This window comes from Esox lucius, chromosome 7 (genome assembly GCF_011004845.1).
Source record: "Esox lucius isolate fEsoLuc1 chromosome 7, fEsoLuc1.pri, whole genome shotgun sequence".
Taxonomy (NCBI): Eukaryota; Metazoa; Chordata; class Actinopteri; order Esociformes; family Esocidae; genus Esox; species Esox lucius.
In genome coordinates, this window is record NC_047575.1 from 41,418,397 (window position 1) to 41,430,746 (window position 12,350).

At 46.8% G+C, this 12,350-nt stretch overlaps 1 protein-coding gene across 11 annotated transcripts in view; it reads left to right on the plus strand.

Moving 5' to 3' along the window:
• Positions 1-12,251, plus strand: part of fryb (furry homolog b (Drosophila)) — an 85,173-nt gene extending 72,922 nt beyond the window's left edge. For 9 of the 11 annotated variants that reach the window (XM_034293261.1, XM_034293254.1, XM_034293255.1 and 6 more), the window contains 11 exons: positions 29-223; positions 858-983; positions 2,285-2,535; positions 2,748-2,952; positions 3,086-3,235; positions 3,897-3,995; positions 4,910-4,993; positions 6,750-6,767; positions 7,452-7,562; positions 8,803-9,026; positions 9,163-12,251. In XM_034293261.1, coding sequence (XP_034149152.1) covers positions 29-223; positions 858-983; positions 2,285-2,535; positions 2,748-2,952; positions 3,086-3,235; positions 3,897-3,995; positions 4,910-4,993; positions 6,750-6,767; positions 7,452-7,562; positions 8,803-9,026; positions 9,163-9,421 — 1,722 coding nt within the window. In that variant the 3' untranslated portion in view covers positions 9,422-12,251. The remainder of the gene's footprint in view (positions 1-28; positions 224-857; positions 984-2,284; positions 2,536-2,747; positions 2,953-3,085; positions 3,236-3,896; positions 3,996-4,909; positions 4,994-6,749; positions 6,768-7,451; positions 7,563-8,802; positions 9,027-9,162) is intronic. The other 2 variants (XM_034293256.1, XM_034293264.1) reach the window with 1 other exon arrangement.
• Positions 12,252-12,350: the final 99 nt, after the last annotated feature.

The following is a 12,350-nucleotide window of genomic DNA, read 5'->3' on the forward strand; positions in this document are numbered from 1 at the left end:
CGGTGCTGATGTGGACCTGTGTCTCCAGGGCGAGAGCGGCGATAACTTCAACTGGGGCGTGAGGCGGCGGTCTCTGGACAGCACCGAGCTGGGCGACCTATTAGAGGAGAGTCAGCACTCCGGCAGCACCCCTAGTCTAGGACACGAAGACCCCCAGGACTCTGACGAATCAACAGAGGAGGAGGAGTCCTCCACCAGTCAGAGTCTGTCTCACTCACAGCTGGTTAGTGCTGACCACAACATGACCACAACTAGATAGTGCTGACCACAATGTCACCACAACTGGTTAGTACTGACCGCAGTGTCACCACAACTGGTTAGTGCTGACCGCAATGTCACCACAACTAGTTAGTGCTGACCCCAAAGTCACCACAACTGGTTAGTACTGACGGCAGTGTCACCACAACTGGTTAGTGCTGACCGCAATGTCACCACAACTAGTTAGTGCTGACCACAATGTCACCACAACTGGTTAGTACTGACCGCAATGTCACCACAACTGGTTAGTACTGACTGCAATGTCACCACAACTGGTTAGTACTGACTGCAATGTCACCACAACTGGTTAGTACTGACCGCAATGTCACCACAACTGGTTAGTACTGACCGCAATGTCACCACAACTGGTTAGTACTGACCGCAATGTCACCACAACTGGTTAGTACTGACCGCAGTGTCACCACAGCGGGTTAGTACTGACTGCAAAGTGACCCTTGGACAATCGCAGTGTTAGTACCATAACGATCACAGTGACTGGAATATGGGACACCATTTTGTGGACTGGCAGATCTTCTCTGTGACGTCCTTACGGCTCCCTGGGTTTGTCTGCAGTCCAAACATGCTTTCCATTGTTCCAGACAAATCTATCCCCGTCAGAGGAGACCAACCACACGGACTCTCTATCGTACGACGCCACCTCCCTCAACGCCACCACGCCTGGGACAAGCCAAGAGCCTCCTGCCGACGAGCATGGAAGTCTGCAGGTGAGTGAACACACACACACACACACATAAACGCACACACGCACGCACACACACAAATCAAAAGTGAACTGAATTTGGATAAAATGGTCGCAGACCCTGTTTGAAAAACAGTGAAAAAGTAGAATATAATTATCGCCCTGCAGTATAAAAGATGACATAACTGCAATGTTCTGTTAGATTTAAGTGTATACGCCTAACAACTCAACACCATCTCCATTAAAAGGTATAAAAAATGGCCTTATTAATAGCTGGCTATAATACCACGCTGACTGACTCAAGAGTAGCATACTGTAAACAAGGCAGTGTTTTTACTGGTATTAGCCTGCTGTAAACAAGGCAGTGTTTTTACTGGTATTAGCCTGCTGTAAACAAGGCAGCGTTTATACTGGTATTAGCCTCCTGTAAACAAGGCAGCGTTTATACTGGTATTAGCCTGCTGTAAACAAGGCACTGTTTATACTGGTATTAGCCTGCTGTAAACAAGGCAGTGTTTATACTGGTATTAGCCTGCTGTAAACAAGGCAGCGTTTATACTGGTATTAGCCTGCTGTAAACAAGGCAGCGTTTATACTGGTATTAGCCTGCTGTAAACAAGGCAGCGTTTATACTGGTATTAGCCTGCTGTAAACAAGCCAGTGTTTTTACTGGTAGTAGCGGAAGCACGCATGAGCAGTAACTTTGGTCTTAATACATTGCAGACTGCAAAAATTATTAGAAAGCTTTGTAGGCTGCTTCTGTTTGGCTTGACATCACTACTTTGACCAGTGCACTGTATGCCAGACAGCTTTTAGAAAATCCCAGAGGAAAAAGACGAGGTATTTTTGTCTAACATAAAAATAGGTCTCTCACGGGGATAATGAATTGATTTCAACGCTAGTGCGTAGGTCCGAACTGAGAGGAGTTTTGGGAAAATACGAACACTTAAATTATGAGTCAGGTCCTGTGCACTGGCACTGAATTATTCAATCTCAATGCAAGGACCCCTGGGATAGACCGGCAAAGACGCGCCGTACTCGTCTTATGAAACCATTCTCTGACACTGGACGGCTCACAGCAGAAAAGCTTGTTTTTCTTTGCTGCACGCTTTGAGTCCAATCAGAAGCCTTCCGTGTTTTCACGTCACCTTTTGGGATGTGGGATATGGGATGTGATGTAATCGATGAGATGTACATTTGCAATTCATGTGAAACAGGACAAAATGTTAGCACCCACCTAACTGTTATGTTATTATAATTATAGAATATTCAGGATGTATATTTGTATACCCGGCCCTGATGCTGTCCCTCCCTCGGTTAACCCAGGGCAGGGTGAGTGTGTGTGGTGATGACGACGACACCCAGGCCCAGGTGGATGACCTGTCCCTCAGCGTGAATGACCTGCCCCAGGGCCTGGGCTCAGACTGTGGGGAGGGGGAGAGCTTCACCCTGGAGCTGGCAGGTCCGCCTCTGGACGGGGACCACGGCAGTCACCAGGACCCTCACGCCTACCATGGACACGACATGGACATCTGTAGACCACCGCTGGGGTTTCTAGACCCAAGCTGTTTACCCAGGTTACAGAACACACACATTTGCACACAGACACGTATACACACGCACATTTTCGCAGAGAAATGCGACAACTTTCAAAAACAGTTAAACACGGTTACACTGTAGAGTATAGGTCATGTGAGTTTCATTTCTAGTGCCATGCTATCTGATGAATGTGATTCTGACCACCAATGTCTCTGTCCTGTTCCTGTCTCTACCGTTGCTGTGGTGACAGTCTCCGTGATGACGTGGACGACCTGGAGGACCTTGGTTTTCCTCCTCCGCCTTCTCCGTTCTTCTCCGCCATCTTGGCGGCATTCCAGCCGACGGTGTGCGATGACGCTGAGGAGGCGTGGCGTTGCCATATCAACCAGCTGGTCGCGGACTCGGACGGATCCTGCGCAGTCTACACCTTCCACGTCTTCTCGTCGCTCTTTCAGGTAATCAGTCGGTTGAGCTGTGAAACCGCGACGTTCCGTGCCATGGAGTCCTTTATTGTTACAGCCGTTGGTTTTACCGTTGTTGGTGAAACTCCTTTTTGGATTATGTAACACGAGGCGTCTCTCTCCTCAGAATATCCAGACCAAGTTCTGCTCCCTGACTAGTGATGCTGCTAGTTATTTAGGAGACGGGCTGAGGGGCATTGGGTCGAAGTTTGTGAGGTCATCTGACATGTTGACAACGTGTGCTGACTGCCCCACGCTTTACGTGGACGCCGACACGGTGAGCAGGGACCACTGGCCAGAGCCTTTTAAGGAATGTGGTGATTGAGTCTTTGCATGGCTGAACAAATCATGTCCGTTCTCTGCCGTAGTGTTAGGATAATGAGAGAACAGTGTTAGGGTAATGAGAGAACAGTGTTAGGATAATGGGAAAACAGTGTTAGGATAATGAGAGAACAGTGTTAGGGTAATGAGAGAACAGTGTTAGGATAATGAGAGAACAGTGTTAGGACAATGAGAGAACAGTGTTAGGATAATGGGAAAACAGTGTTAGGATAATGAGAGAACAGTGTTAGGATAATGAGAGAACAGTGTTAGGATAATGAGAGAACAGTGTTAGGATAATGAGAGAACAGTGTTAGGATAATGGGAAAACAGTGTTAGGATAATGAGAGAACAGTGTTAGGGTAATGAGAGAACAGTGTTAGGATAATGAGAGAACAGTGTTAGGATAATGAGAGAACAGTGTTAGGATAATGAGAGAATAGTGTTAGGATAATGAGAGAACAGTGTTAGGATAATGGGAAAACAGTGTTAGGATAATGGGAAAACAGTGTTAGGATAATGGGAAAACAGTGTTAGGATAATGGGAAAACAGTGTTAGGATAATGAGAGAACAGTGTTCCATGGGTTTTTAACTGTTCCTCCCTCCTCTTCTCCAGATCATCTCGTATGGTTTACTGGAAAAGATCAAGTTCAGTGTGCTGGAGCTGCAGGAGTATTTGGACACGTACAACAGCAGAGAGGAGGCTGCCGTCTCAGTAAGACCCAGATACCTGGAATCATAATCAGAGTTACCAAATTAATAATCACCGTAGTGATAATCAGTACAACCTAATAATAATTACTACCATAACAATCACCCTAATCATGTTCACTACTAACAAATAATCATCCTAATGATTATCAGTACTGCCTAATAATCACTTTATTGACATTCACTGCTACCATAATAATCACCCTAATCATAATGGAAAATGTTCACAGAAACTCTTCAGTCATTCGTAACAGTTGTTATGGTGGTTTGGGGGCCCAGGTTCTGTCACCCTGTAAAGAACAGTTGTTATGGTGGTTTTGAGGCCCAGGTTCTGGGCCTGTCTCTCTTTAAATAGACAGAGCCAAGGCCTTGCAAAGACAATATTCCACTCATAACAGCCCCTGAACACAGATACGGGCATTATAAGTTGGAGACAAAAAAAGTATTTTAGTATACATAATGATTCAAGCATACAGAGTACAAAGACCTTCTAACAGAATTAATAATAATACATATATTTTCCACAATGATCAGTACTACCTAATAATCACCTTTATGATAATTACTGCTACCGTAATAATCACCTTAATGATAATCACTACAACCAAAATAATCACCTTAATGATAATCACTGATGCCAAATTAATAATCACTCTAATGGTACTTATTTTTATGATTCTTTAGTGTTTCCTGTTAGACAGTATTGATGATAATGTAATTTTTGCTATTAGACATTTAATGATAGTGTAGTTAGACATGATTAATGAGACTACTCTTTTTTTGTTCAACTACACAGTCTGGAATTGACACTGGCGCTACTCGTTTGAGATATCTTTTGACCAGCTTGCCCTGACGGATGTCTCACTTCTCTCCTCACCCTTTTCTCTCAACCACTGACGTTTATTCCCTCCCTCCTAGTGGCTGAGGAACTGTAAGGACACATTTCCCAGGTGCCCCGGGGACGGCGTGATCACCTGTCAGCCTGGAGACTCGGAGGAGAAGGTAAGAACAGCGTCACTATGGCAACAAACACCTGCCTTATCACTCCTCACCATGGCAACACAGATGCACCTGTCTTATTTATATACAGTGGGGAGAACAAGTATTTTATACACTGCCGATCTTGCAGGTTTCCCTACTTACTTTTTAATTTTTATCATAGGTACACTTCAACTATGAGAGACGGAATCTAAAATAAAAATCCAGAAAATCACATTGTATGATTTTTAAAAATAATAATTTGCATTTTATTGCATAAGTATCACCTACCAACCAGTAAGAATTCCGGCTCTCACAGACCTGTTAGTTTTTCTTTAAGAAGCCCTCCTGTTCTCCACTCATTAACTGTATTAACTGCACCTGTTTGAATTTGTTACCTGTATAAAAGACACCTGTCCACACACTCAGTCAAACAGACTCCAACCTCTCCACAATGGCCAAGACCAGAGAGCTGTGTAAGGACATCAGGGATAAAATTGTAGATCTGCACAAGGCTGGGATGGGCTACATGACAATAGGCAAGCAGCTTGGTGAGAATTATTAGAAAATGGAAGAAGTTCAAGATGACAGTGAATCTCCCTCGGTCTTGGGCTCCATGCAAGATCTTAACTCGTGGGGCATCACTGATCGTGAGGAAGGTGAGGGATCAGCCCAGAACTACACGACAGGACCTGGTCAATGATCTGAAGAGAGCTGGGACCACAGTCTCAAAGAAAATCATTAGTAACACACTACGCCGTCATGGATTAAAATCCTGCAGCGCACGCAAGGTCCCCCTGCTCAAGCCAGCACATGTCCAGGCCCGTCTGAAGTTTGCCAATGACCATCTGGATGACCCAGAGGAGGAATGGGAGAAGGTCATGTGGTCTGATGAGACAAAAATAGAGCACAACCCCAAGAACACCATCCCAACCATGAAGCATGGAGGTGGAAACATCATTCTTTGGGGATGCTTTTCTGCAAAGGGGACAGGACGACTGCACCGTATTGAGGGAAGGATGGATGGGGCCATGTATTGCGAGATCTTGGCCAACAACCTCCTTCCCTCAGTAAGAGCATTGAAGAGCATTCCAAATACTTATATCATGCAATAAAATGCTAATTAATTACTTAAAAATCATACAATGTGATTTTCTGGATTTTTGTTTTAGATTCCATCACTCACAGTTGAAGAGTAGCTATGATAAAAATTACAGACTTCTACATGCTTTGTAAGTGAGAAAACCTGCCAAATCGGCAGTGTATCAAATACTTGTTCTCCCCACTGTATAGCTGTGAAAACACAAATCAAAAGATTCAAATCTCAAACTGAACACAAGTCTTAGTCTTCCCATTGCTCTCTCTCTAATGTGTGGTTGTCCTTGCATGAACGGTGTTATATAGCGAATTCAGTGTCCATAATGGCAGATATTTGAATCTTTTTAGTGATTATCATTCTACTAAAACTCTGGCCCACAGGACTTCTGTAGTTGGACAAACCTGTCTAAAATGTACACACTATTAAACTTAGAAGTAGTATAAATATTCAGCAGAAAAAACGCAATTACTAATGTAACAGACATGCCAACTAACTCTTTGATGTGGTCTATATGGTCTACTAATTTTGACTGTGATTGAATGGCTGTACTCTGCTGCACGTGTTTGATTGACACTTTGTGTTCCTCTGGCATCTATCTTCCCTCTTTCTTCCTCTGTCTTTTCTGCTCTCTCGCATTGTAACATGCTCTGTCGCGGTGTAACATGCTCTGTCGCGGTGTAGCAAATGGAATCTCTGGCAGTAAGTCCTCCTCTATTTCTTTCCCTCTAGTGGTCCTTCTCAGGAACAGCTGGTTCTAATATGGCCGTGATAACCAACAGCTGATTCTAATATGGCTGTGATAACCAACAGCTGATTCTTATATGGCTGTGATAACCAACAGCTGATTCTTATATGGCCGTGATAACCAACAGCTGATTCTAATATGGCCGTGATAACCAACAGCTGATTCTAATATGGCCGTGATAACCAACAGCTGATTCTTATATGGCCGTGATAACCAACAGCTGATTCTTATATGGCTGTGATAACCAACAGCTGATTCTAATATGGCCGTGATAACCAACAGCTGATTCATATATGGCCGTGATAACCAACGGCCGACATGATTAAACTGAATAACTGATATCATTATGATTTGAGTGTGTAAATACAGTGGATATAAAAAGTCTGCACAACCCTGTGAAAATGCCAGGTTATTGTGATGGTATAAGAATGAGACAAAGATTAATCATGTGAGAACTTTCCACTTTTAATGCGATCTAAAATGTGAACAATTCAATTGAAAAACAAACTGAAATCTTCGTGGGGGAAAAATAAAATCCTTACAGTGTGTGTGTGTGTGTGTGTGTGTGTGTGTGTGCACCAATATAGACATAATCAGCTGTGTGTGTTTGTGTTACTAATGTTGGTTCCTCCTGTCAGCAACTGGAGCTGTGTCAGAGGCTCTACAAGCTACACTTCCAGCTCCTCCTCCTCTTCCAGTCATACTGCAAGCTGATTGGACAGGTCCACGCTGTCAGCTCTGTGCCTGAGGTGAGAGAAGGACTGTGATTGGATGGCATTCCACAGGCCCACTCCTACGAACATACAGCCTTACACAACTATGTTACTTGTTTTCCTTATCAGCTTTAGATTATTAAGCCTGTCAAAGGGGGACGATGTGCAAAGCTTCATTTCCCACACTGTCATTCTCCCTCACACACACTCACACACAATCACATACACACACACACACACACAATCACATACACTCACATACAATCACACACACTCACATACAATCACACACACTCACACACAATCACACACAATCACACACACTCACACACAATCACACACACTCACATACAATCACACACACTCACACACAATCACACACACTCACACACAATCACACACACTCACACACAATCACATACACTCACACACAATCACAAACACTCACACACAATCACACACACTTACACACAATCACATACACTCACACACAATCACATACACTCACACACAATCACAAACACACACACACAATCACATACACTCACACACAATCACAAACACTCACACACAATCACATACACTCACACTCACACACAATCACAAACACTCACACACAATCACATACACTCACACACAATCACCCACACTCACACACAATCACATACACTCACACACAATCACATACACTCACACACAATCACATACACTCACACACAATCACACACAATCACATACACTCACACACAATCACATACACTCACACACAATCACACACACTCACACACACTCACACACAATCACACACAATCACACACACTCACACACAATCACACACACTCACACACACTCACACACAATCACACACAATCACACACACTCACACACAATCACACACACTCACACTTACGTCCTCACTCCCTCTTTGTCTCAAACCAAATGTATTTTATTTTCAGCCCTTTTTAAATAAGCAGTTTCCACAGAGTGCGTTTACAAAACACCCAGCCTGGAAACCTCCCTCTCTGTCTCTCTCTCCCTCATCCCTCTCTGTCTCTCTCCTTCCTCCCTCTCTGTCTCTCTCGCCTTCCTCCCTCTCTGTCTCTCTCTCTCTCTCCTTCCTCCCTCTCTGTCTCTCTCCTTCCTCCCTCTCTGTCTCTCTCTGACTCTGTACCTTTAACTAGTAACCCATTTATACATGTATAGGACCAAGTATACATCAGTTCAAGAATTTCCACAACACTGTCTCTCTCTCTTTCCCTCCAACGTCTCTCTCTAGTTGCTGAACATGTCCAGAGAGCTGAGTGAGCTGAAGGTCAGCCTGCGGGTGGCGGAGTCAGCCGTGGCCAGCGACCTGGAACACGCCCACCAGGCCCATGCCCCGCCCCCGGCCTCCGCTGCCCCGCCCAACTTCCCCTCTTCAGAAGCGGCCATACAGGCCATCCTGGGGTGCCTGAAGAACCAGGAGTTCACCAGAGCCATACGCTACATCCAGGAGTGCAGGTGAGATACTGACCACATGCACGCACACACACACACACGCATACTCCTCATCAGTGGTTTTAAATGGGTAAAGAACAAGTATACATGAACAAGAGGTGTATGGGATTTCTTTTAACCACGGACCCCCCCCCCCCAGGAGGAAGTGGCCTAATGCCGTGTTTGGCGGCGGGGCCGAGAGTGAGGTGCAGACGCTCCTCAACGTCTACTTCCGCCATCAGACCCTGGGCCAGACGGGCACCATCGCCCTGGTGGGGTCACGCCACGACCTCAGCCTGATCTGCTCCAAGCTGCTGGAGCTCAACGGGGAGATCCGGGAGATGATCAGCCGGGCCCAGGGGTACCGCGTGGTGAACACCTACCTCCCCGACTCCTCGGCCTCCGGGACCAGCCTCTGACAGCGGCACGGGAGCCCCCCTCCGACCCCGCCCCCGTTAGCCTGGGCCCCTCCGACCTCATCGTCCCCGGGGGGGCTGTTGACCCCTCGTCTGACCCTGCCTCTGCCCCCGGCACCACCCCTTCCCCCTCAGCCGTGGCTGCGCCAGTCCCAGCCTCGCTCCCGGGTTCCACCACCGGCCGGGCCGGAGACTGCTCCCTCCTGTTACTGCGGCCCTCACCACGCCGGACAAGCTGTCCGGACACACACCGGGCCCCTGATCCACGGCCAAGACGGGGCCCCGACGGACACGCGGCAGCCCAAACCCCTGGTTCACTGCCAGACGTAGCCCCCGGCCCGGCCTTACTCCAACGCCACGACGCACACACATTTCCTGCCATCTCGCCTCGCGGCTCACACCTGCCCCGGTCCCCAGACGATGCCCCGCCCGCCGTCCTGATCCGCGGCCCGGTTCGGTTCTGTACGCACTCAGACACACACACATTTCCTCCCGTCCCTCCTCGTGCGTCACCTCACTCCCTGTTCTCACAACCGCCAGAACCTTTCCTAGACTCCCCCCTGGTCCTGACCCACGGCCCCCTCCCTCCCCCTCTCCCCCCTGACCCAGAACAACGGTTGGACCCAGATCCGGGTGGAGAGCTGGGGTGGGGGTGCTGTTGTGCTACACCCCTGTCCCCCCTGTCCCGTTACCTGGGAAAGGTGGGGCATGCCGCCCAACCCCTGCTTGACATGGGGGGGCTCCTGAACCTTAAACAACCCTCTGATGTTCAGACCTGAACCTGAACACACCTGAGGGTCACTATGATTGACACGCATGGCTGGCTGACTGCCAACCAACGCTGACATCGTCAAAACACCTGAGGACGGACGTCCCTGACAAATACCCTGTGAACCAGAGGATTCACCCAAAATCAGAGTCTCCTGACCGTCAAAATCACTGGGGTGGACTTTCCTGGAATAAGTGGCATTAAATGACTGCGTGATCTGACAGAAATCCACTGAAGTAAAAGGGTTAGAGACATTTACCTGATGTTGATGACATCCAACCAAGACATCAACCTAAACGAGGCTGTCAGATTAACTCTCAGTGACCTGAGGATTTGAACAGCTAATCTCAGCAAAACGTACCTGGGAAACGTACCTGGCGGTCAACACCTGAAGAAGGAAGTACCTACCTGGTACCACCAGAAGCCATGACCTGAGGTGACCTCGGCGGTGAACATCCCAGAGTCACTGCTTCTACCGCGTTAGCACTGAAAATGTTACCATGGTAACTACTAAGGGGAGCGGCGGTGGCTGTTTCTGAGACAGACATTACGTCTGACTGTTGACCTGTGAGATCGCGGATGACGGGTGCCTAGCATCGCTCTCACAGCGTGACGTTTAAATGCAGGTTAACATTTCTTTTTAGGGGAAAATGTGCAATGCATGACCTTAACTGAATGCTGTGTTCTAGAAACCCACTGTTCTATTTCAAGAGACTGTTCCGGAATCCCTGGCCGGGTCCCGTAGAGTTGGTTACTAGGACGATGTTCCGTTTTTTGCACAACTGACTGACTGAAGGCGAGTTTGTTGGGTTGTGTTTCCAGAACGCCTCCCTTCGTGTTTATGCGTCTGATCTCCGTGCCGTCACTGCTGGGTTTGAACCGCTGAAATCTGGCGTCTGTCTCTGAACCGTCCCTGGTAGAGCACCGCTGTACACACTACTGTTTCACGTTGACCCCTAAAGGTGTGGTCGCACACCGCTGTAGCATATCAAGGTAATGTAGCGGGGGTACGTACGCACCCACTGGATCTCCATTACCCCCCCACGCCACGCCACGGCATGTGTGGCCAAAACCATGTATCCGGCAGCGCCATTGGGGACGCAACATTTTGAAGTAGTCAACTGGGCGTGTCCTATCTATGGGGTCAAGGAAGTGTCACACGACTCCGCCCACGTCCTCAGAAGGGGCAGGTCAGTTTTCTTGCAGTTTACCTTCCAACGAGGCACGGTGTTGTTATCTGCTGACATGAGAGCCCATTCCCTGTAAACCACGCTCAAATATTTCCATGGTACACTGTAACGTGTGTGTGTGTGTGTTTGCTGACGTTCAGCTTGTGTTATTTAACGTTCACAACCAGACGTGTTGAGCTACTGCTGAAATACTTGCTGGACCCCGTTCCAATACTCAACAGAAAGTGTACAGTGCACGCCTTCACTTCCTCCAAGGAGTCACTGATCTAATGTGATTGGATGGGTCTGAAGGGGTTCATGTACTGGGTTTTGGTCGTATCTAGTTCAGTGGCCAAGGAGGGAATTGGTTTCAGTGTATTGGAGCAGGGTCAAGGACACTTCCTGTGGTGGTCCGTCCTTTTTGTGATTCCCCCCGGAGCCTTTTACTTTCTACCCGTCAGTTCCTCTCTGCTGCCTTCCAGCTTGTTGATACCTGATTAAGAGCAAACCCCCCGGTGACAAACCAGTTTCATATTGGTGAATATGATGTTGACGTTCCTTCAGTTCAAACCGACTTTAACTGCCATGCATGCAAACTGTATGTACTGTATGAAATGTAGAAATATTTATTACTGAGATTCCTATTTTATCTGAACGATACGTTTGTATGAGGAACAAAATGGAGTTGCATAGGCTTTCATGGGAAAGAATTTTCTTTGTGTGTGTATGAAAGCGTGTGCATGCAAAAGGAAATTGCACATTTTTAAAGCTTTTTAGAGGAAGACTGCGTTAGTCATTTTTTTCCACTGTGTAAATAGCTTTACAGCTTTTGTGAAGTCATTTTGAGTTGATGCCATGTATAATTCCGTGTCAAAATAAAGATATGTCAAAATTATTTGATTTTAGTAGTGTCTTGTGCTTTCGGTACCTTTTTCTTGAAACAGTCAAATTGTATTATATAAGTTACAATGGCAAACAATTGAACCAGGGGCAC